The sequence below is a fragment of the Idiotropiscis lumnitzeri genome, chromosome 12, assembly GCF_059441095.1.
Source record: "Idiotropiscis lumnitzeri isolate Australia: NSW breed Sydney's pygmy pipehorse chromosome 12, RoL_Ilum_1.0, whole genome shotgun sequence".
In the NCBI taxonomy this organism is placed as follows: Eukaryota; Metazoa; Chordata; class Actinopteri; order Syngnathiformes; family Syngnathidae; genus Idiotropiscis; species Idiotropiscis lumnitzeri.
Genome location: NC_142402.1, coordinates 14,960,561 through 14,984,765, shown reverse-complemented (window position 1 = coordinate 14,984,765; position 24,205 = coordinate 14,960,561). Strand labels below are relative to the sequence as shown.

Below are 24,205 nucleotides of genomic sequence, written 5' to 3'. Positions count from 1 at the left end.
CAGAAAGATTGCTTGATTTTTCACAATTTTGACATCTCATTTTACACACTTCCCTGTAGTGTGTCAAATTTAGAAGACATTTATGGTTTTAGTATATAGATGGTTTTAAGAATCCATCCCATTAGTACTTTTATATTGCACGTCACATCTTGATATCAAAAGCCATTTAAGACAATGCGAAGGCTTTACAGAGACACTGACTGAATAGCACGTTGCGCGTGTGCAGCCAATTATCCTTCAAGGCAAAACATTTGCACCTCCTATAGTGACAATTGATCAAACACACTTTGAGCACTTTATGATTAACGACTCAACTGGCGGCGTGTGGACTTTGGCCATGTTGACTTTATGGCTACTTTAATTTGTAAAAGGGTTGCAGCACAGTCTAAAAGCTCCCATGGTATGATTTAGTAGCGTGCAATAAACCTGTACGTAAAATAGATGGACTGGACAGTTTTATTGATATTAAAGAGAGAGAACTGAGAGTAAACAAATCACAAAAACAATGATTTGATGACACATGCGTTAGCTTAGCATAGCATAAAAGGGGCAGAAGAAAGATTAGATTGGCTACCTGGCTATAAATAGTCAGAAAAAAATTGCATAGCAGAGTAAAACACTCAAAAGTGAGAGAAATTAAGAAATAGATATATTATAATAATGCATATTATAACTACAGACAAGAACGCACTTCTCAGTTTTCAATGCCAAACACACTTGATGCGATCCTGACCTCATTTCTTATTCAAATCCTCACGCTCTCATAGCATTGAAAATGTTTTCTTTTACATCAAGACGTATTATGGAGGGAATTAGCATTAAGGATGACTTTTCCTGATCAGAATATGATGGAGGTGTTTCTGTATTTAAGAGGCCTGTTCAACTCTAAGCCGTGCTTCTAGTGGTTCATAAATCATGCAAATTATTTGAGTTGTCAGCATCGCGCATGGGTAATAAATGCCTCGACATGGGGTGCAATACCCTCAAGCTGTATTAAATATCTGAAGTGAAAAAAATGTCATGTATATACATGGAGCGTATTTTTAATTTTATGAAGGCATGCACATTGCTGTGTCGTACCTCAAGAGCATATTGCCCCAAAGTCTGGACACAAGCACATGGAAAAAGCTCCTCTTAAGCTCCACTGGCTGCAAAGCTTCCTAGAGGACAGCTGGTGGGATTCTGGAGTGCGAGCATTGGGTGCTCCTTTCTCCCCACCCCCGCCTGGTGAGCTGGATGGAAGTGTGACAGCAGCAGTCCAGCTTGCACTTGTCCTGAAATACATACAGGAGGCATGGATCATTCCCCGCAAGATGACAGGACACTTTATGGATCATCATCAATATGCTGAGTAAAAATGTGGCCTGGAACTTCCAGGAAATATAAATCTAAATAGACAAACTACAAAATGGCATTTATAGTCTCTATTAAATTTTGTTGTGTAGTTGCAATCACCCCATGTGCCAGAATGATCACACTTTATAACTGTTTTATATATAAAATTATATATATATAAAATTGTATATATATATATATATATATATATATATATATATATATATATATATATATATATATATATATATAAAATTGTACATCTATATACATATATATATATACACATATATATATATATATATGTATATATATACACACACAATCATATATATATACATATAGATATATATATATAATTATGCATGTAAAAGGTCTTCATAAAGGTCAACAGCACCGAGTGCAACATAAAGCCCAAAAAATAAAGACTGTCTAAATATAAGTATGACTGAATGACATGAGTAAGTTGAGTAAAGTGGAATTTCACATATTCCATCAATCAAGATGAACCACTATAAGAGGATATACAGGATGTCAACCAACCACAGCAGGAGCCATTACTATATTACCAACTGTAAGACCATACCTGTGAGGTCACCTTTATTCTTGGTTGACGGACAAATGAAGACAAAGGAGGAATCTGCGTGAGCCCCGTGGCGGCTCCAGCGAAACAAGCCCGTTCGTCTGGGAGGAAAGCCAAGCCAAGCCACGGGGATATTTTTGTCCCAAATATCAGCATACATCTGTTGTTGTGCACTGTCAGGAAAAAAAAACAAAAACAAAACAAAAAAAAGAAAAATTGCAGCTGAGCCATGTAATCTGCTCTGGTAACACTTCCTGAGAGTAGATTATGAAATGGTGTCATATTTTCATGTTCTCCTGCACAAAATGTAAATGTGATTAGTTGTCAATATAATGTATGTTCCTATTTAAACAGTTAAAAATAAACGTAAAAAATACTGAATTTGATTTATTTATTTTGGTTATCTATTCAATATTTGTATTCCAGTTCTTTCACAATTCCAAAATATTGATGTGGATAATGAATGCATGTTTTGTATTTACATTTGAATACTGTACCAGAAATTAAGTCTCAAACCTGATAAAGTTGGTCTGAACCTGTCCGCCCTCTAGTGGTCCAAATGCGACGTTACATCACACTTTCACAACATAAGGCAAAAAAGTCGGAGAGCATCATAACATACCAGAAAAGATTGCCTGGCAACCAGTTCAAGATCGAAATTAAAATTCAATAACATAGTTAGCCTAAATGGGTATTTTTTTATTTCATTCAGTTTGGCCATTAGAAAAAAACAAAGGTCGGTTGCTTCCGAATGTGATTGTTGAGCAACAAATATGTCCAGTTCATCAAGAAATGTCTGATTGCAAAATGTTTGAACCTTGGACTGCTAAATTGGATTATTGGTCCAACAGTAGAGCACGAAAAACCCCACTGTACCAGAAATCATATATTAATAGCACTTAATTGTCTATAGGATATTTTTCATAAATCTCTCATGAAGTAGCAATAAAACCTTTGTGATATTTTTTTCGCTCTAAATATTTTAGTGAATAACTATGAATTTATTCAGAACCGTCCACCCTGTTTCTCACAAATAAGTAAATAAAGAAAATAAATAAATAATAAATGAGTCAAATTAATATTAATATATTGTGTCAGAGAGCATAATTATTTCAAGAACTTAAAATAATTCAATCAATAAACTATTCAAAAGTAGAACAAAACCGAAAAAAATCGACAAATATGCGAATCTGCGACTGCGAATATACAGAGATCGACTGTCGTGTTAAGTTGTAATATCACCAATCACCACGAGATGGCAGACGTGTCTTAGTTTCGCTTACATTAACCTTTATACTGCTTTATTGTACGACGGAAGTAGGCCGAATATTTTATTTATTTGACGACTATGAATTCTGTGCCTGTTTAAAGAGGGTCAACATTTAGTTTACCTGCAGCGCTGGCAATGGCAGGTGAGTCCAATACAGGACTGGCAGTCTCGGCCACAATTGTTGCAGATGTGGCTAGTTGGCTCGCTTTTCGTTGGCTGTGATCTTCCTTTTTTTCAGCTGTTTGCGGAGAACACTGATGATGATGATGTCTGTAAAGCGTGATATGAACGCCCTGGACATGAACACAAAGAGCTGGGAAGATGTACTGCAACAGCTGACTTCAATTAATGGCGCAGTGTTCTCTGTAGGGAAAAACATACCTCAATAATGTTAAAACTTTGAGTGAGTTGATTTTATTTATTCTAACAATGTTCAACGTATTTTGCCCGTTTGCACGTCTTCTGTCCAGATATAAAACGGCATTTTTTTGTCATCAAGTTAGCAAGTGCGCGAGCCTCTAATCTCGTTGCACTCTTGAGTACAATGACAAAAAAGGGATTTCTAAATTCTAAAAAAAAAAAAAATTCTAAAAATTCTATGCCGCCCCCCACCCTCCAGTTGAAATGATGTTTTTTTAACATTGCCTTTTCCGACAGTTGACACTTGAGCAGCCGTGAGGTGAAGTCATGGGACCAGCTTCCTGACGCTTCTACTCAAATCAAATCACCAGAGCCACCGCAGTGAACTTCGATCGACCTTTCCTCGTCTGTCTTTCTCCTTTTTGTGCATTCCCACGGTCATGTCACTTGTAAATGTTTGGAAGATCGTGCTACTTTGTGTTAAGATCCTGACAGGACCTCATTTTTTTTTATCTTGCAAAGCCGTGCAACATTTGACATTATGAACTCATTTTATTCGACCCGATCTAGAAGAGGAAGTAACAGTCGGTTGCAACATTTTGTGAGCGACTGCAACACCGGAAGTGTGCCGTCACCCTCTACTTCCTGTCAGCTATACTTGACATACTGACACTACATGCATGTGATGAATACTATGTTTGTTCATGTTAAACGCACTTGCCAAGCCATATAACGAAAAAAAAAAAAACACGCACATCTGTGCATCAGATATTAAATTGGACAAATCCGAAACACAAGCCATATATACTAAAGACACATATTACAAAATGAATTCTTTTCAAACTAGCTTCAAATACAGCTTAATAAAGTACCATTAAATATGTAATTTAAACAGGGGCGTGCGGTAATGGGGTTTCAAATTATTGTTAATTTAAGTTATGTAGATTTTATAATGGTGACATCTTATTTCCATTTTACCCTCTGGTCAAAGTTGCAGTTGCAGTGTCACATTACAGATTTTCTGGCCTTGGATGTGCCACTGTGTTACAGCCTCACCACGATAATGAACATACCACCAGCCGAAGAGCAAAATCGCCAAAATCGTTTTTTAATTATCTAGTGATTTAGCAATGATGCTAACGTCACCTTTAAATAACTATTTAGAATAGAATAGAATAGAAATCCCTTTATTGTCATTGTACTCAAGTGTGCGGCATAACGTTACATTACTTTCGATTAATACTCACTGTACAAGAAGTGCTTAGACCGCAGGTGTCAAACTCAAGGCCCGGGGGCCAGATCTGGCCCGCAAACTCATTTTATGTGGCCTGCAAAGGGCAAATCTTGTGCATCAACTTCCTGTTTCTAGCAGATTTTCCTCACTTTTAACAACATTGAGATATGACATATTAGCATTTATTTGTTAACAATCCTCCCCTTTTTAAAATAAATTGAAAAATTGTTGAACCAACACTTATCTGCTTCTGATTTCAAAACTGGCTTTCCATCAATTTGTTGTATCTGATCTAACACATTAAACAAGTCCTACTAATCAATGTTTCGTTTCTGCCATTGCCGTAGCGTCCATTTTTCCCCTCAAAATACCGTTGTTCATATTTGTTGCGTGTCTGGCTACACGGCTGACCGACAGTATGAATCCATACAGTGTTGACAAGCTGCAGCATTGACAAGCGGCGGCGCTGATGGTGACAGCGAGAGGACAAAAGCTTCATTGCCGAAGTGAGAGAAACGCCTCTTTCTCCACATTGCGAGCGCGTCTTTTCATTCCCGCTGGCACGCTGACCTCCAGTCTGGGCAACGAGGCGGAGACACTCATTGGCCGCTTTGAGGAGATGCCGGCGGCCAATTGACGGCGGCCACGGACGCCACAAAGAGGCCTCTCTGTCCTCGGCGCCTAGGCCTAGAAAACATGCGGCGGGAAGAAGGAAGCGGCTCTCCTCGGCTAAACACACTTACTGGAAAGGCAGACCGCTACTCAAACACTTCCATGAAGTGTTGTTGGGACGCAGACAAGCCAAGCCAAGATGGCCTCGGTCATTTATTTGCCTTGTAAACAAATTGACCATGGTGGAACTTATTAATTTTCATGTCATGAATGCCAAACGTCAAATTCAGCATCAAGTACTGCAAGAGAAAACCAAAGAAAAATGTCGTAATAAATTCATTAAGTTAAACAATTAAGAACACCTGTCAAGAGTTTAGTGCATTTTAGGTCAATCCTGAAATGATACCAGGGATTGTATCGGGCCGATACCAGCCATAAGGTATCGATGCCTTGCAACGGCAGCCGATACCAGTAACTGATGTTTTACTACCAGTAAGTAATATTATATTACTATTTTATATTATTTTAAGATTCAAATACGTGTTCTTTCCAATGATCTTACCACACATTTACTTAAATGTAGCTTGTAAGACAAGATATTTCAGTTATCAATAAATTATATATATATGTGTAACGTGGATTCAGTGAGGCAAGCACTCATTGGTACATAAAATGACTTTTTTTTTTTTTTGTATTACAAGTCTCAAAACTGACAAGGTTCATCACAGATTTTGTCCAAAGGTAGAATCATCACAATAAAAAGTTCTCATCACATCTTCAAGGAAAAACAGAACAAGTGAACACCATCGCTCATGGCTTCTTCACCGCAGTACCTCGGCATTGGGGTCTGATTGGGAAAACTCTGCAACTAACGACTATAAATAAAATCAAAAGTTCTGATTGCCATGGAGACGCACTGCAGAGGAAAGGAGGGCTCGTCACTTGGCACAGTCGCAGGGAAGGCACTTGACATGCGGTCGACGTGACGTGACGTGACCTCATGCAGCGACAGCAACGCACTTAAGGTCCTTGTTCACTAAGTCCAAGTTCCGCCGTTAATACACTTCCGACATATCGGAAAAGGTTTAAAAAAAAAAAAAAAAGAAGTAATTATCCAGAAGTTCATACTAGGGATGGGCATCATTCACAAGTGTGGATTTGATTGTCGAGTAATCACATCCAGGGCCGGCCGGGTACACCCTGGACTGGTTGGCAGCCAATCACGTTCACACATGGAAAATTTTGAGTCTTCAAATCGGCCTGATGCCACAATAAAAATAATAATGCTCACCGCTAAGACACATTGCTGCTCATCAAATCACATCCTGTGGCGAAATTAAGCGCAGTACCTGGCTGCAACCAGCAGAGGAGCTGTTGAGTCAGCCTCAACTAGTTTGCAACCTTAAAGGAGACAAAAGATGCTAAGTGGTTGTTTACTTGGAAAACAAAAAGCGGGAAAAAGATTATTCCATCCATCCATCCATCCATTATCTGAATTTAAAATTGAAAGATTGGTATTTTCTTTCCTTGTTAACAGCATAATTGCCCACATCATTTTTAACTTGCTGTCAAAATGTTTAAAAAAAATACCAAATTGCGTCCTAAACATTTTTTTCCACAGTCAAGTCAAGGTTTGTTTTTTTCCCACCCAAAATGTTAAAAAATGACTTAAGCAATTATGTAACCATGGTAACAACATTTAAAATGACAGGCCATCGTCTCCATCGTCACAATGCCCATCCCTAGTCAAGTGCCCCATGCTTTTACGGATTTTCACTCAATATCCGTTTCTGCCACTAAAACTTATTTCAAAAGTGACCGACATAACACTGACTTCACCACTGAGCACAAAAGATTATTAAAACAGTACATGTAAGAAAAAAAAAAAGTCTCTTAGGTTTCACGATAAGACATTCCCACTGAGGCACATTTCCAGAGAAGTGTCAATACTATACAAAGAAAGCTATATTTGGAAGAAAACAAAAAATTCCCCAAAAAACATTCAAGTACTTTGCCATGTAAACACATTTCCATACTAATAGGGTTGCAAAGTTCTGTGAATTTTCTAAATTGGAGACTTTCCATGGGAGTTAACTTAATTTGATTTAAAGGAATGAATTGGTATTCGGGAAACTTAAAATGTTGAAGGTTGGCTCTTGTGAAGGATTAAAAAAAAAATTAGGACTATTATAAGTAAGCGGCAGTTATTTGCAGATTTTCATTGTTTGCAAAGGAGAAGGATAGAGCGTATCGCGGGGGTGGCCACGCTAATTGGGGAAAATATTTTTAGCAGAATCCACACTTCAAGTACCTTGATTTACAAGTTTTTCAAGTTATGAGCTTGACGCTATGACAGTTAGTCCATTTTTTTCCTTTTCCTGCTTTGTGTTGCCAGCTAAACTTTGCTACGCAATTAAGGTACTGTAATGCGCTCACATCCACATGTGGAATCTTATTTACAATGGTAGAGACCAGGATAGGCCGCAAATGGCGAAAATCTGTGACTCATTGATGCCCATTGAAATGAACTTGGGGGTGAGGGGGGTTACAAAATCCCACAATAATTCATTACCCCCAAAAATGCTGTTATCAGATTAATGCTTGCCTGGAAAAAAACATACACACATTATCACCTTCCCAAAATAATGGCCTAGGTGGTTTTTCAGGGAAAATTTAAAACTTACCTATATCCTGCCTATATTATAATATTAACTAATAATTTAATTTCAGGAAAAAAATGACTATGTTCAGTTTTAGCAGGAGGCCAGCATTATGGGGTGATAAAAGCTAAACATTTTTTGGGGGTGAGTATGATTTAGGCCAGTATTTTAAGAGGGTCGTGATATTAAAAAAAAAAAAAAAAAAAGAAAAATTGAGGAAAAAAAAAAAAGACAAATCAGAGAATATGCAAATCCAAGGGTGCCAAACATGTCCATTAAATGCCCCATTGAAAAGTTTCCACTTTGGAATTTGTCCAACTGTTGCTCTCCTCTTTGCAACTGTAATTATTATACATTGTTGGTCCATTTGTGCGAAACCATAAGACAACAGTGTGAGTAGAGATACTTTAAAAAATAAAAAGGCATGATTTAAAAAGCACAACTATCTGATTGCGTGTTTTGTTTAGTTTTTTTTTTAGAGCAGAACACAAGAACAACACTGGTCACCTCCCGCAGGAACAGTGGAGTAGTTCATCTGTCGGACAATTTCTGCAAACAGTTCATCCACAGAGCCTTTGTTTTTGGCCGAGGTCTCCATAAAGGGGCAGTTCCAGTCCTGGGCCAGCGCTTTGCCTTCCCCGGAAGACACCTCTCGCTCGGCCTCCAGGTCCACCTTGTTGCCCACCAGGATCATGGGCACCCTCTCGTACCGCTTCACCCGGATGATCTGGTCCCTCATGGGTTTGATGTCCTGGAAGCTCTGCTGGTTGACCAGACTGTAGACCAGGATGAAGCCCTGTCCGTTCTTGATGTACAGATCCCGCATGGAGGCGAACTGCTCGGTGCCGGCCGTGTCCAGAATCTCCAGCACGGACGGGGACGAGTCCACCTCGATCTCCTTCCGGTAGAAGTCCTCGATGGTGGGGTCGTACTTCTCGATGAAGGAGCCCGTCACGAACTGAACCGTCAGGGCGGATTTCCCGACTCCGCCCGAGCCCAAAACAACCACTTTGTATTCCCTCATGGCCAAGTGTCGAGAAAGAGGAAATAGACAAAAACCTCCTTTTTGTTATCCCGCGACGAAGCCTTTGAGGCGAGCAGGCCGGGAAGGTTGCCTCCTCGCCGGGACTCGCAACGGAGAATCAGACGGAGCGCGCGGCCCCGCGGGAGAGTGGCCGCTCCCTGGACGCTGGCGGCGTCAACCGAGGCGCATTTTCGGCGGTACACCGATTGTGCAAGTGCGCCGAGTAGCCCGAGAAGCGTTCACGCTTCTGCTCGCTTTGCATGGCATTTCCTGCCAACATCCTCAGCGCGTCCGAAGCCCACAGCCTCACTTCCGCTTTCTTAAAGGAGACGTCACTCCCGACATGCAGAACAGAGACGTGAACATAAATCAGCCTTGATTTCAACTGGTGGGCGGATCGATACAGTTATCGGTAACCAAGACAGTATCAATATCAGATCGATAATGTACTAGCAGTTGGCTCGAGTCTGCGCTGCTGTGAGTCACTCACAAAAAAAACTGTAACCAAAACCTTTGTTCTACAAAGGGTGGCTTTTTTGCCTTTGGGTGTTGTTTATTTTGATTTACTTAATTTATTATATTTTAACGATGCGTGGAACTATCAATGTGGAGTCAACATTTTTGTCTTAGCTATGACTGTAAAGTCATTCAAAAAGTCAAACGTAATGATAGCGTCGTTCAAACCTCTTGGTAAAGTTCTTAAAACAAAGGCTAAATGGCGTTTCCTTTGGCAAAAAAATGGAAAAATGTTTTATCATTAGTCTACGTCTTACCAAGACATTTGAACAATTTTCTTGACGACTGAATGACTTAATCAATATTCTGTCGCTAATATTTGATTGTGGATTTTTTTTAATATTATGACTATTGTGGAATGTACTCCAATATGACGGAATAAACAAGCATGACAATAAATGAACAGCTTTTTGGTGTGTTTCAATGACATAGCCTAGTCAAAAATGTTTATGAACTCCACATTGACAGTCGCATGCTTCTGTAATTTTTTTGTCAGTTGGTATTGTTATTTTGTTTGTTTGTTTTGTATTTTTCATGAAGGCAAAACGAATGCTCCTGGAGATAAATGTTTTATTTTTGTATTGACTCCCTTATCATACATTGTAGTTGGAAACTAGTTGGATTCGTACGTCTTTGGAAGGCAAGGACTACGTTTTTGAAAACGTATATGTACGTTTTATGTATTGAATGAATTTAAAGGAGGAAAAAAATATTTTCTATTGACTAAGAAACATCATCCTTTGTCCTTTAGTGATAAAAGGTAAACAACATAAAGGCAATTGAAGGTCATGAAAATTAACCAAGATTTTCCAATTTCATCTAATTAATTTCTTCATGCATCTACCTTAATAGAAGAAAACTATCAGTAGCTTTATCGTTATTGATGATACAACTTGTATTGGATCGATACCAAAAATGTGGTATCACTCACCAGTATTGACTACCACGCAAGGAGGGGAACGGGCCATTGTCCAGACATGTCCAAGGCCGTAGACATGTCTGGACAATGACCCCCGCCCCCAAGGGACATGAGATAGCGGGATATATACACAGAGGTGACCCAAGTACTCAAACTCCTGAATGTAAATATTATTTAAAGGGGAGGCAAAACCCCAACAATCTGTTACGCTATTGTTTCTTATGCTCACTTCACTCAGTACTGCGAGACACACACTAATTCACACCTTGCGAGAACAAACTGGATTTATTAATCACTACTCCACTTGAAGGTGTGACTGTGTGGGGGGATAGTGTGATAGAAATGCGAGAAAATGTGTTCACTGGCATTCTGCATTTTCAACGGATGCTTTTCCAAAGCAACATTATATGCATTGAGTATAATACAGCTTCTTGGATACGATTAGAGGGCCTAGTTTTTTGTTTGTTTTCTACTTATGTAAAAAAAAAAAACAATTTGCCGAGTTGTTTTTGAGGTATATTTTTAAAAATGCAGAAAAGCCAATTTTCACATTAGCAAAACATACATTTTTTTTGTCAAAATTTGTTGCCTTCAAAACTTTTTAAAAAAATTTTTAACAGTGTGACTCTGGAATAAATTCAATATTTTACACCCTTCAAGCCTGTGATTGATGGACTCCCTCTATTGGCGTGGGAAAAGAATCACTATCTGAATAAAGTTGAGTTGTAATCAACTTTCAAGTTTTTTTATTTTTTGGTTTTGTTAACAGAATTTTTATTTTTAAGTGCTCGAGTGATCATAATGAATTATATAATTGACATGTAAGCACATAAATATGACATCACTAAATGTTTTCTTTTAGAAAATGTGTAATACAGGATTAAAAAGCTTTTTTTTTTTAGAAAAAAAAAAAGGTGGCCGTCTTATTTTTATGAAATAATATATTATTAAAATTATCTCGTGGGAATAAAGTATTTTTTAACTAATTAACGTTACCTCATTAAACCTTTGAGTATCATAATTTTACGATCTTATCTTGGAACAATCCGGCGTATTAAATGACACGTCACATTGCAGATGGACAATAACCCAAAGTGATACTGAAAAAGCAACCATTTTTTTTTTTTAAGGCAAATAAATAGAATGTCATGCAATGGCCAACTCAATCCCCTGACCCGAATCCAATTGAGCATGCATTTCAATTGCTGAAAAAACAAAACTAAATACAAGATTATTGTACTCCGCGGAACATATGACATTTCAATATCAATGTTCATCACAGGGTTCATTTCCCGTCATTTTCAGTCGTGACCCAGATAACAACACGGGCGGTCTCGTGGGCACCATCAGCGTACCCTTCCACATCTGTCACACACGAGCCTCAATGGAGCTGTTCCAGAACTAATGTCACGAGGTCACCCCGAAGGCAGCGTGTGATGCCGCTCACATGCGCGCACGTCACAGCAAAGGTCGCCCTACATTGAAAATCAAAGACACACGCATGTTGCATGAGCAAATCAAATAAGTTTTTATTTATTTTTTTTTTTTTTCATCCATACAGATAAGAGTCAATTATGGCAACAATCAAGTGTGCATAAACAAATCAGACATCATCTTGTCGCAAGTGTTAGCGAATACATAAGTGGTAGTTGCACTTACAAGTAAAAAGCGGGCAAAAAGCATTGGCGCGCGCGCGTGTGTGTGTGTGTGTGTATGTGTGTGTGTGCCCCCAGCAGGGAAGAGACGGTCTGAACGTCTGGTTTTGGAGAATCTGGTGCTTTGGTTCTATAGCAACAATACAGCAGCTGCTTTACATTCATTTTCAAGACTTGCCTTTGCCCAAATGTGCATTTGGCGAGGCCGGCCTTCACCTGCTGAGCGCACAGTCTGGAGAGCAGAGCAACACAACTTGCTATGAGTCGACTGGAAATATATACTGGATATGGCTCTGGAAAAAGTATTTGGGTTGGATGAGCGCTCATATTTTCATTATTCTTTAAATAACATATTTGCTCGGAAACTATTTAACCACACAAGCGTAAGATGAGTTGTTTTCGGAAAAGTGTTATTTCTCCCGCCCCGCTGTGGATGTTATCTACTGTACGGATTATTGTGAACTTTTTCCTTACATAGGTTTGTGTTTACATGGTTTTACATGCAGTCAAATCATAATGGAATACAATTTTTTTTTTGCATTTCTTTCTTTCTTTTTTGGATCAAGTGAGCGGTGTGAGCAGTGATGTGGCCAACAAATGAAAGAATGTGATCATTTGAAGGGGTGGGTGAAGCAGGACATGGGGACCATTACCCCCCCCCCCCCAAAAAAAAAAAACAAAAACAAAAAAAAAAAAAAAACACTCCCAGGCAAAACGAGCCACTGATAAAAGAAGACAAAAAGCGCATAGCTTTCTCCGAATGCATTGGCCAAGAAACTAGTGCCCTTCTTTGCAAGCAATTTTAGCTGGTCTTCTAATTTATGAATTTAAATTAATCTAACAAAATTCCTTATAATTATAGATCTTTTTTTTTTTATTCAAAATAATCTCAATATGATACACATTTGTCTCTGTTTATTTGACTATATACAGAAGTGCAAAAAAGTCACAACCTTCGTCCCTTAGGTTTGAACTCATCATCTGCAGCATTTCTGACTTTACCAGCAGGGGAAAGTCTTCTCTCCGATTCTCACCAATCACCCCTCCCGGAAAACAAACAAACAATAATAATAATAATAATAATAATAATAATAATATCCAAACACCCCGAAATCTCAACTGCTCATTTTGGCCTGACATTCAGGGCAAATTTAAGAAATATTTCCAACCAAACGACATAATTTTTCTTTGAAATGGATACAGTAGAAAACAAGGTTTACCCTAAAACATGGACAATCTATAGATTGATACAATATATTTTCAAACATGATCTTGACACGTCGACAAGGAAAATGGTCGCTGCTGCGATCACAGCCAAACCAATTCCGCGTGTTCCACATATCAAAACAAAACATAATAATGTAACACCAACTGAAAAAAAAAAGACATCCAGCTATATGAATGACGTGAATATTTAAAACGTTATCATTTATAAATGGTTTGAAAACAAAACAAAAAAAAAAATTATGAATGTCATACGACCTCAAAATCTACGACGGCTATATCGATGCTGTCAAGTAATATAGTAATATAGTAAGGCAAAAAAAAATAAAAATAAATCTACAACTATGCATCTCAAAAAGATTCAAATCCTTAAGTAGTACATAAAAGCTCTTAAATGGATTTTTAAGAGAAGAATTGTTACCTAGAGAAAAAGAGAAAGCACAAACGTATTGTAAGCGGCGTGTGAGATAACTAGAAAACATCATTGGTGCTCTTTACCTGCATGGTGATTGACAAGTTTGGGCCGTGACCCATTCATGGTCATCTAAGGCTTTGTTAGGTACAATACAATCGCTAAAGACGCACAGTCACACCTCTGTGGCAACACACCAGACAGATAAAACAACAACGGTGGTATGAAGACAAACTCATGAAAACAAAGTGAGACGCTGTAACGACTTTTGGTTTCTGCGGTTAAACTTTCGGGGGGGGGGTTTAATCCCATTGTGTGTTTTTGCTTAAGGCAGCGATTCCCAACAAGAGATCATTAGGTGGGCTGCGAAATTATTTCTTTGTTCATCTATGCCAGCAACATACCAAAAAAAAAAAAAAAAACAGGCCCAGAATCCAGAGGAAATCAATTTGTGAGAAAATTGAGACAAGATGAAAATTGAAAAATAATTTTAGTACTTTTTGCGAGATTTTTGCTAGGCGGTGAGCCAAGGCATTTTTCTAATCGTCGCGGTATGCCCAAATATGGTCAATCCTTACCACATAAATCGCTGGTAAATTCTACGCTATATCGACACATTATTATTCCAATTTAAAGTGTTGAAAATAGCTTGAGGACAAATATTTTAACTCTCCCGGAAGTGTTGTAAAATCCCGCCTCTTCTCTCCATACGTGGAATCCGTGCATATTATGTCACCTCAAGATTGAATAAAGGTCTGGATGTTTTTTTTTTTTATAATGAGAAGATAGTTAGGTTTGACAATTTTTTATTTATTTTTTTTGGCATGAAGATGAATTTTTTCGTTAAGTTTATTTATTGCATCGTCCGTGGCTCTACAAAAAGTGTTTGTGAAGAAGATGTAACCTGCGTTTGTTTGGTTTGGGGCAAAGCTACATGATAGTGATGGGTAATTGAAGCTTCAAATCTGCTTCATGAACCAGTTGTAGTATTCTTAGAGTCCAGCAGATGGCGCGCTCAGTTCAATATTTGGCTGAAAGCACACTGACTTGCCATTTTTTGAAACCCTTTATTGAAACCAACAGTGCCATCTACAGGACGCAAAAATACAACAACTGGTTCATGAAGCAAATTTGAAGCTTCATTTTCCCTTCACTAGTAAATGACAGTAAGACAAAGAAATAACGGCGCCAGCCTTAACTGTGAAGAATCGACGAGAATTCATTTTGAAATTTTCACTCAAATATAGTGCACTTTAAATTTATAATTGATGGATATTAGTGCTACAGTGAAAAGAAAAGAAAATACAGGGGTTTGTTGGACATTCTGAATTTAAAAAAGGCCAGCAATGAACTATTTTGCATTATTGCCCAGGACAAGAACAAGCACGCAGTTAGCGCCTTACGGTATTTGTTTCATATTCATGGCCGAGAAGTGTTTTTCAAATATTTACTGCGGTAATGGCTTCAAGTGCCAGCATTGCAACTAACGCTCTAAAGTTGTAATATTGTGAGGAAAGAGTAACACCCAAGAAGAACGTTAACATTACAATAAAAGAAAAGTCGTAAGTACTAAAAGATAAAACAAATAAATGTCATGATTTTTTTTTTTTTTTTTTTTGCAAAAAGTTGTAATAACACGAGAATAGCTGTAATATGAGGAAATATGTATTTGTTATAAGAGTAAAATTGTTGAAAATGTTCTATGAATAAATGTCCGACATTACAAGGATAGTTATGAGGGGGAACATTTTTTGTTGCAAAAATGGTGTCAGAAAATAAATGTATTTTTTCAAGAACGAAAAATATATCAAAGAAACAGCTGTAATATGAGGACAAAAGTATAAATCTGAGAATAAAATTGTACTTGAGAATAGTCACGAGAAAAAAGACAATCCAAGAATTCTGTGATTTTTTTCCATAAAAAAAAGTATGTAGAAAATGTAATATGCAATATTATAATATGAAGACAAAAGTCTGATGATGTCATCAGAATAAAACTGAAAAGTCAAAGAACGGTAAATAGATTACAAAAAAAAACATTGAAATGCGGTAAAGTTAACATTTTGCTTGCGGCTTTTCACGTTTTCTTCTATTTAGGACAATTTTTCTGTCCAGTGTAGCCCTAATAACACTTTTAGGATTTTAACAAGGGTGTGTTGGGAATCGCTGCCGTTTGTTAAGTTTGACTCGATAAACAATCAACAATTTTTTTCCCGCTATCTTTTCAATGACCTAACAGACCTTTGTGTCTTACATTGCCACTAGCACGCAGCTCAACAGTTTCTTTTAACAACAAGCCAGCTGAAGCTGCACACTCCGAATCAACAGGCTTTAGAGTCGATGGACTTGAGCGACAAGACAAAAAAAAAAAAACAACAACCAAAAAAAAATAAAAAAAAATAACAGCACTCTAGCTGATGAACTACACTTATTTTTATCTCCATAATTAAAAGATTTAAAAACACAAAAATTAGCACAAAACCCACTTCTAAAATTATTAACATTTCTTAAACAATATTAAGATCCATAGAACATTTTTTTTCTTTGAATTTTTACCCTCGGTAAACAAAAAATAACACTGCTGAGACAACACTCTGTTTTTTTTAGCTGTATGGCCTCCATGGCACATGACAAGGTGAGAAGAGCAAGCCTGGCTGTGCTTTCAAGGTACACAGGTATGTTGGTTTACCCACAACATTCATATGTCCACAACCCTCATTTATTCATCCATCCGAGTCTAGTTTGACTAGTAGCTGTCCACGCACACAATACTGCACCCGCTCCATCGTCTTAGCAGATTCCCCTTTCAAAATGGCTGTGCCGTTCTCATTTCGATTCAAATTCAAGGTGCATGTCTTTTTGTAAACGATGTAATATGGCTGATTAATTAAAACGAAAAGAAAAAAAAAAAGGAATAAAATAAATCTTGGTCGCCTGACGTACCAGAGGTGTACTTTGACTCGCGCAACGTCACTCTTTGACCTTCCCCGCGTCCGGTGAAGTGAATTACAACCAATCGAGCGCTGTGATTTCGATGTACAGCGGTGTGATGAGACCCACTGAGCCGTCTCCCTTCGTCCCTCCCTCCACCCCCCCGCAGGCACCAAGATGGCCTCCTCTTCTCTCTTAGCTTTTGACATGTGGGCAGATGACACAGGTCGCACCCTGGATGTTTTTAACAGATGGCAGACCCTCCTCAGCCCCGTTGCTTGACATTCTTAAGTTTTATGGAAATAAAGGCTGAACTGTTTCGGCTTGGACGGTGCCAGCACACATTCATATGATCTGTAATGGGAGGGAAAAAAAGGGTTGGGGATTAGATACTATTTGGAGGTTTTGACAGGAAGACACACAAACAACAAAAAGCTTGCGATATGTGGCTTTGGAGTTCAATTTCAGGATGAACTTAAACTGGATCATAACTTTATGTACACTTGAATCTATGTCCAAGGTTTTGCACAACTTGCTGATGGGTAACAAGGATCTGAATGGCCAAATTCTCATTCCAATCAGGTTTGAAGCCCAAACCAATGAAAATGCTCCATATAAACCCGAAGCCCCAAATCACAGCAAAAGCTGAGAATCTAGGAAAAAAGTAGCAATATAAAACAACCTACAGAGTTGTCATAGACCGATTTTTGGCGGGGCCGATATTTGGCATTTTGCCGATTATCGGCATTGGCCTTTTTTTTTTTTTTTTTAACTTTCAAGACCGATAAATTAAAAGCTGGTTTATTTTGGCTGGCTTCAGCACAATTCTCTCTCTCTCTCAGCTGTGCTGGTAACCCTGCCTGCAGAAGCAGATTGGCCCACCCACAGGATCATCTGATTGGTTCCTTGTGCAGTAGGTAGCAGCCAATCAGCAGTAAGCTGCTTGTTTGCTTTTTCATCTAAAAAGATCGAAAAAGGCTTTAACATGTTGTAAATCACTAGTTTTTACTTTTCAAATTTTGACACCATCGGACCCCTTTTTTCAAAAAATGAATATCGGCTTAAAATATTTTTTTATCGGTTTACATGACTACTACTATCATTACTATGTAGGATTTAAAAATCTGTGATACAGTGAAGTTGCATAAAGAAATTGGACGTCCTTGACGATCCTGCTTTTTTTTAAATTTTTTTTTTTTATACAGTTCCTTGTTAGAGAACAGCAAGTTGTGTAAGAACTACCGACACATTAAAAAATTTAGTGAAAGCCAAATGAAGTTTTCTCGTAATGTTTAACCAAATATCCCAAACTTTTTATGAGTAGCGTTTGTGTGATGGATATAAACAGAGACTCACTGTTCTTGAGAGGAACTACATTTGAGTCAAGTACTTGTGACTACTCAGATGATCTGCAGATATTATTGGAATCTGGGGAGGGGGTAGAAAGCAGACATGTGATTAAAGTGAGTGCGATTCAAACACACAATACAACTGCGCAGTCCTAGAAAACACAGATTCACGTCATCCTGCCATTTCATGAGAAGTTCTCAGCTGGAAAAACAAACAAACCAAAAAAGGATAGAGATGACAGTAGAAAAGCTATTAGACTACGCTCAAGTGAGAGTCAGCGCATCTTGGACGGCATGAAGAAGGGGAGAGCATTATTATCATTAATAAGGCAGTGAAGGGTCAGTGAGTTGGCTCCCCCATGCAAATCTTAAGTCCTCCATGTTGTTGACCTGCACAACTCAACAGCATAATGCACAAAACTGGCTCATCCTCAAACACGTCTTTATACAGACTTGCGCCCGGAACAATATTCAAACTGTTGGGCTGGAACATGGTAAAGCTGGGATTTACGTGCTTGGAAGCAGCGGCGAAAAATTTCAAATGAAAAATTAAAAAAAAAAAAAAAAAGAGGAAAAAAAAGCCAAGCACCAAAGGGCACAGAGAGCAGCTGTTGCACGAGCTGTGCGAATGGTGAATGTAGGGGGCGGTAGGTTAAAAAAAAACCCAAAACAAAACAACAAAAAAAACAACAACTACCTCATACATACCAATTGCATGTATTCGTTGGTAGTCAACTTTGATAAGGAAGAGTCCTCAAAATAGGAAAGGACAAAAACGGGAGTTACAACGAGGACACACATTAAAATGCAACACAATTTGTTTCTCAAGAAGGAAAGACGAGTATTCCTGGTACACATTGGCAAGTTGGACTCTAGTGTAGGCCAACAAGAAGGAGCACCGCCTATTTTTCTTTTCTTTTTTTTTTTTTTTTTGGCAACCCACCCGCTCGCTGTGAGCATCCATTGATCGTCCGTGTGAAGTGAGAGCGAGTGAGCGAGAGAGAGGGAGAGAAAAGAGAGAGGCGGTTGAGGTGCAAACCTGATTGGTGGAGGCAGTTGCGAAGGGAACGCTTGTGGCAGATGTGGTGGCTGCAGACACAGTGACTGGGGTACCACCGTGCATCATGGGAACTTTTTGGGAGGGGAGAATCATGTAAGCAAAAATACACAGAGGAGCAGTGTGGCCACATACACACATATAAACACACACACACACACACACACACACACAACGGAACAGAAAGGGAAGGCAAGAGAGCGCCAGACAGGAAGTACTCGAGGGATTCGATTTAACGCAGTCCCTTTTGTTTTTCTGCCGACAGACGGTGAAAGTGTGAGTGAAGTTTTTTTTAAATTTTTTTTTAGTGTGAGTGAAGTCTGAGGACTAAACGAGACAAGTCATTCCAAACAATTGCACGGCAGGAAATTATCCCCCAAAATGATTCATTTGCTTTTCACCTATCTATGCCAACGCCATATATTGACAGGCAGAGCAATTAAATCACAGGTGTCAAACTCAAGGCCCGGGGGCCAGATTTGGCCCGCGACCTCATTTATTGTGGCCCGCAAAGGGCAAATCATGTGCAAATATAACGATGCTTATGCGGCTGCAGAGCGAGGACGGGGTGATTTGCTCTCAAGCCATTTCAACACTTTAAATTGGACATTAATTTGAAAAAAAAAAAAACGTAAATAACCATCGAGGGACCAACCCATGGAATCGATTGGTGGAAAAATATGAAATTAACCATATTTGGAAATTTCCACCCGACAGCGAGGATATGTTGACCGACAGCTTACTGAAATAGTTTTAGCGTGTTTCAGAAACACAAGATCAAGTAGGCTGCCCGTTCCTCGTTCTCCGTCATATCGAGCCGCTTTGTGCAGATGACAACAGAATATCAATAATCCAAAATCAATCAACAATTAAGTCGAATAGTATCTAGAAATAGTCATGCCGGCAGAGGCGGGAATGTTCAAATGGATCTCCCTCGGTGTTTAATGGTTTGAAAAGTGTCTTGTACTCGTACGTTTGACAGCCAGAAGCAAGGACAAGAAGCGCGAGAGGGTAAGTGGTCAAGCAACACAGCAAAAAAAAAAAAAAAAACATCACTTGAACTAAATACAACAAATACACGTGAATGAAGGTCAGACAACACTGAAATATTTGTCTATTACACACACAAACACACACACACAAAAAGTGACTTTTGTAGTGGTGTCAGCAGCGTAGTTTGCCACATGTAACTAACACAACTCAGATTACATTTTGGTGTCACATGCGAGCCACAGACAGGAAGTCACACAGAACTGAAAAAGGAGAATTGGAACCTACCAACGCCGGCTGCAGGGGTCATGCACAATATTGAGCCTGCCCATCATGCAGTGCAACAGGAAGTGGATTGGATAAGGGGAAGAGAAATCAAAACAGCCCGTCACAAGGTTCGTTAGAGTGAGAGGGGAGAGATAAGATGGGGGAAGCTTAATTTGGCTTGGTCAGTCATGGTACATGTAAATATCTACATGTCGCAAAACATTCGAAACACACGCGTGAGGAAGGGTGAACGTGTACAGAAGGCACACTGGGCAGGCTGTTAGATTACCGTTAGATGTCAACACAGCCAGCATCTCAGCTCCACCACCAGCCCCAGTCATTAAATAGGAGTGACCACATCAAATCAGCAAACTCGTAAACTGTTTCAACTGAAAACGGTCCGTTTTTTTTGAGGTCATGAAAATGTACACAGGTGCCTCGTTTCCACCAAGCGGGACAGTTTGGTTCGGTTTGATACGTTGTTACCTTGACTATATTTATAAGTTCTCATGTAGCTAGAAAAAGAGAAGTGTGAGGAGTCTCTGTTTGGTCTATCATTGCCCATAGCCTCTCAAATTCCCACAGTGTCGCCTTTATTTTCACCTGATCCTCTTTGAACAATACTACAGCTACAGCTATCAGGGCGCCATGTTGTTTGTGATTTAAAATAAGTAATAAATGAATAATATATTAGGGAATGTACGATTTTTCAAAACATATCCCGATAAATGTGCAGCAAGAGTCGTTGCCTGTAATTGGTTTGCGATTGCTCAGTTGAGTCACTTTAAGCGCGTAGACCCTCACGAGGAGCTGAATTGCAAAATTCACAACAGGTGTTTGTTCCATGAATGTCCCAATAATTGTCCCAGTTTACTTACAATTGGTCAATATACAGCGTTATCTAATCGACGAACCCTAAAAATTGGTCAACGGTATATCGCCAGTGCAAGGCTTTATAACGGCATGTTCACGGACGGAAGTGGTCGAGAGGTCCAGAGAGACTGGAAGAGTCACAGAAAGGCATAGAAGCGGCAGCCTCGGAAACGTATTTTTCATTTCGCACATCATACACCTGTTGACAATTTTGCCTTTCAGCGTTTTGTTAGACAACAGAAACAAAAAAGAATTCAAACGTCGAAAAGTGGTTTCTGTGCATTCAACAGTTCCGAGAGGGTGAAATCAAATTGGATGAAGGTTAAAGTGCATTTTGGGTTCATTCTGACATTTCACCCAAATATCTCAAACTTTTTGCGACTGGTGAAATTGAATGGGAAGATAAACTGCGTACGAGAATAAAAGGAGGATTCAAATTCAACCTGCGCTGTGATGAACCGAAGTGAACTATCCCGCTTGGCGGAAGCAATGCGCTTTGAGAGAAATTAGTGGGAGGTTTGTGACTTCTAAGCGGCAATGCAAAACGAACACTGGGGCGTCTTGAGTAATCTATCTTTGTAATGTCCCTCTACCCAAAAGTAAGAAAACAACAACCACAAAATAAATAAATAAATCACACGTGCTGAATAGATGTTCCGCAATGTTATGAACAGCCATCAGTCCAACTCCAGCCAAGCGGCAGCCGAGTTAGGCCGATCCGGGCGTGGTCCCGCTGATCAGAGGGGGCAAGCTTGCGGTTTGCATACCTGATGGGAGGAAAGCAGCCTGCTGTTGAAACTGCATGCTGGCCAGGGCCTGTTGGTACTGGAGCATGCTGGTGTTAAACACAGCAGAGGCCCCGTTGGCTTTCTCCAGGGCTGCCCGCTTTGGCAGGGGAGCCATGACACTGGGGGCGATACCCTGCCCAGCCAGATGAGCGCAGGTCAGTGATAGAGAGATAAGAGTGTGTGGAGGGAAAAAAAAAGATGAGTTGGGGGAAAAAAAAACAAAAAAAAACAAAACAAAAAAAGGAATATATGTTAGAGGACATCATAGGAGACGCATTACATCATCCTTGTGTGTACATCAACAACATGATCATATCATCAGTAGCAAGCAAGCAGCACTCTTGACACATGTACTACACAAGCAGGAGCATGGTGCCTACTGGAGCTACTGGCTAATAAGCATTCATGAGTTCTCATCTTCACCGGGAATATTAATTTGGTACTGGCGGCTAACTACATGCAACATAAGCAAGCATTAACAATTAAAAGAACGACAATACAGCTGCTAACAAGAGGTGGAAGCACAGAGAGAGAGAGAGAGAGAGGCTGCACTGCTAGCTCCATGATAAACTGTGGAAGCCGTGTTAAGTGATGGTTCACGCGCAGACTAAAGTGCAAAAAAATAATAAAAAAATAAAATAAAAAAAAGGGCTCAGGTAGTGATGGGTAAATGAAGCTTCAAATCTGCTTCATGAACCAGTTGTAGTATTTTTGAACTCCAGTAGATGGCACTCTTGGTTCCACATTGAGCTTGAAAGCACAATGACTTGCCATTTTTTAAACCCTTTATATAACGCAACAGTGCCATCTAGAGGAATTAAAAATACAACAACTGGTTCATGAAGCAAATTTGAAGCTTTATTTTCCTATCACGAGGCTCATGCCAAAGAGCAAAAATCTCCTTGGAATGAGGCCACCTTTGATGTCTGACGGCGTGACCCATGTCTTTTGAATCACCCGGGATGGTGTGATCCACCCACCCCCCTGTTAGTCTTAGCCCCACCTGACGTGCACTAGCAGCGACACATTCATGCACACAGTCGATAGCTCCAAAACAGAAAACGTTTGGACAGAAGACAGAGAGCCATGCGACCATCATAAAGGCTTCCCTAACCCTCACTAGCTTTGAGTTAAAAACACACGACAGGAGATGAATTGATTGCGGCTCTTTGCGAATTCATATTTGAGGTGACCTCATTTGGAATTCCCCTCCACCCGAGCACTCCACGGAAGCGCCGCAGTCACTTCATCGCACGCATTCAAGACAGAAGGAAAAAAAAAAACAAAAAAAACAAAACAGACATTGCACTGAGACGGAGACGACCAAATAGCATTAGTTAAAACACTGCTGTACAACAAAGCCACATGCCAAGCTAAAAGGTGAAAGGTCATAGTACCAGGTCAAAGGTTGCGTCGAGGGGTCGCTTCAGTGATTTGACAGCCGACTGAGTCTTAATTAGCAGGCAGCGAGCACATGATGGCAATGGGCCAATGGGGTTCAAGCGCATTAACATAAACCAGCAAGCAGAGGTGCATCATGGGGGCAGCAGTGCAGTTTGGGTATAGGTGAGAAAAAAAAAACAAATAAAAAAACAAATCATTGGAATGCATTTGTACAAGGGGATTACAGGACTAAGGCATGCACAATGTGGAGACTAGCTCTACTGCTCAACGGTTACATGATCATCATGATACTACGTACAGTACTGCTAGTCTACATTAGTTAACGTCACACACAAATGGATGGACGTAGCAACGAAAACATTGTTCACTCAGTATTTAACTCGGTAAGCAGATTAAACAGAAGACAGTGAACCCCCTGTGACATCGCCGTTTATCGTTCGCGCTCAGGCTTTATGTAACATTTTTAAGAAATTATTTTTCACAGCGTACAAGCAAGTCTGAATCTAGAATTGCGCCTTCAGTGTCGTACCGCGTTGTGCCACAAGAGGCTGAACTACACTGAGGTCTACTAGAAAAGCTGCATTGTAATTAAGAGCAAGAAAGAAGAGCCGGAGAAGGTTCCCCACTGAGCTATAACATTTTAGACATTATTGGAAGAACAGCGAGAATATGCCCGTGAGTTTGTAAGTGTTGCTGCTCCATTTGTGTTTGACGGCAATTTCTGTCACATCAATGCTAATTT

The 24,205-nt window shown here is 39.4% G+C and overlaps 3 protein-coding genes across 15 annotated transcripts in view; all 3 read right to left on the bottom strand.

Moving 5' to 3' along the window:
• Positions 1–3,446, bottom strand: part of kcnab1b (potassium voltage-gated channel subfamily A regulatory beta subunit 1b) — a 34,762-nt gene extending 31,316 nt beyond the window's left edge. The window contains exons 1-3 of the mRNA XM_088311398.1: positions 3,310–3,446; positions 1,922–2,091; positions 1,081–1,274 (exon numbers count right to left, since the gene is read on the bottom strand). The gene's annotated coding sequence lies outside the window, so the exon portion shown is untranslated. The remainder of the gene's footprint in view (positions 1–1,080; positions 1,275–1,921; positions 2,092–3,309) is intronic.
• Positions 3,447–8,282: 4,836 nt separating this feature from the next.
• On the bottom strand, positions 8,283–9,410 carry LOC148326098 (ras-related protein Rap-2b-like). The gene has a single exon (XM_088311234.1). The coding sequence runs from the start codon at positions 9,076–9,078 to the stop codon at positions 8,530–8,532; it is 549 nt and encodes a 182-aa protein (XP_088167360.1). The 5' UTR covers positions 9,079–9,410; the 3' UTR covers positions 8,283–8,529.
• A 2,607-nt stretch (positions 9,411–12,017) lies between these two features.
• Positions 12,018–24,205, bottom strand: part of mbnl1 (muscleblind-like splicing regulator 1) — a 56,067-nt gene continuing 43,879 nt past the window's right edge. For 6 of the 13 annotated variants that reach the window (XM_088310564.1, XM_088310565.1, XM_088310566.1 and 3 more), the window contains 7 exons: positions 23,457–23,510; positions 22,039–22,192; positions 20,420–20,455; positions 19,124–19,215; positions 18,793–18,837; positions 18,092–18,163; positions 12,018–17,089 (listed from right to left, as the gene is read on the bottom strand). In XM_088310564.1, coding sequence (XP_088166690.1) covers positions 18,107–18,163; positions 18,793–18,837; positions 19,124–19,215; positions 20,420–20,455; positions 22,039–22,192; positions 23,457–23,510 — 438 coding nt within the window. In that variant the 3' untranslated portion in view covers positions 12,018–17,089; positions 18,092–18,106. The remainder of the gene's footprint in view (positions 17,090–18,091; positions 18,164–18,792; positions 18,838–19,123; positions 19,216–20,419; positions 20,456–22,038; positions 22,193–23,456; positions 23,511–24,205) is intronic. The other 7 variants (XM_088310569.1, XM_088310571.1, XM_088310570.1 and 4 more) reach the window with 7 other exon arrangements.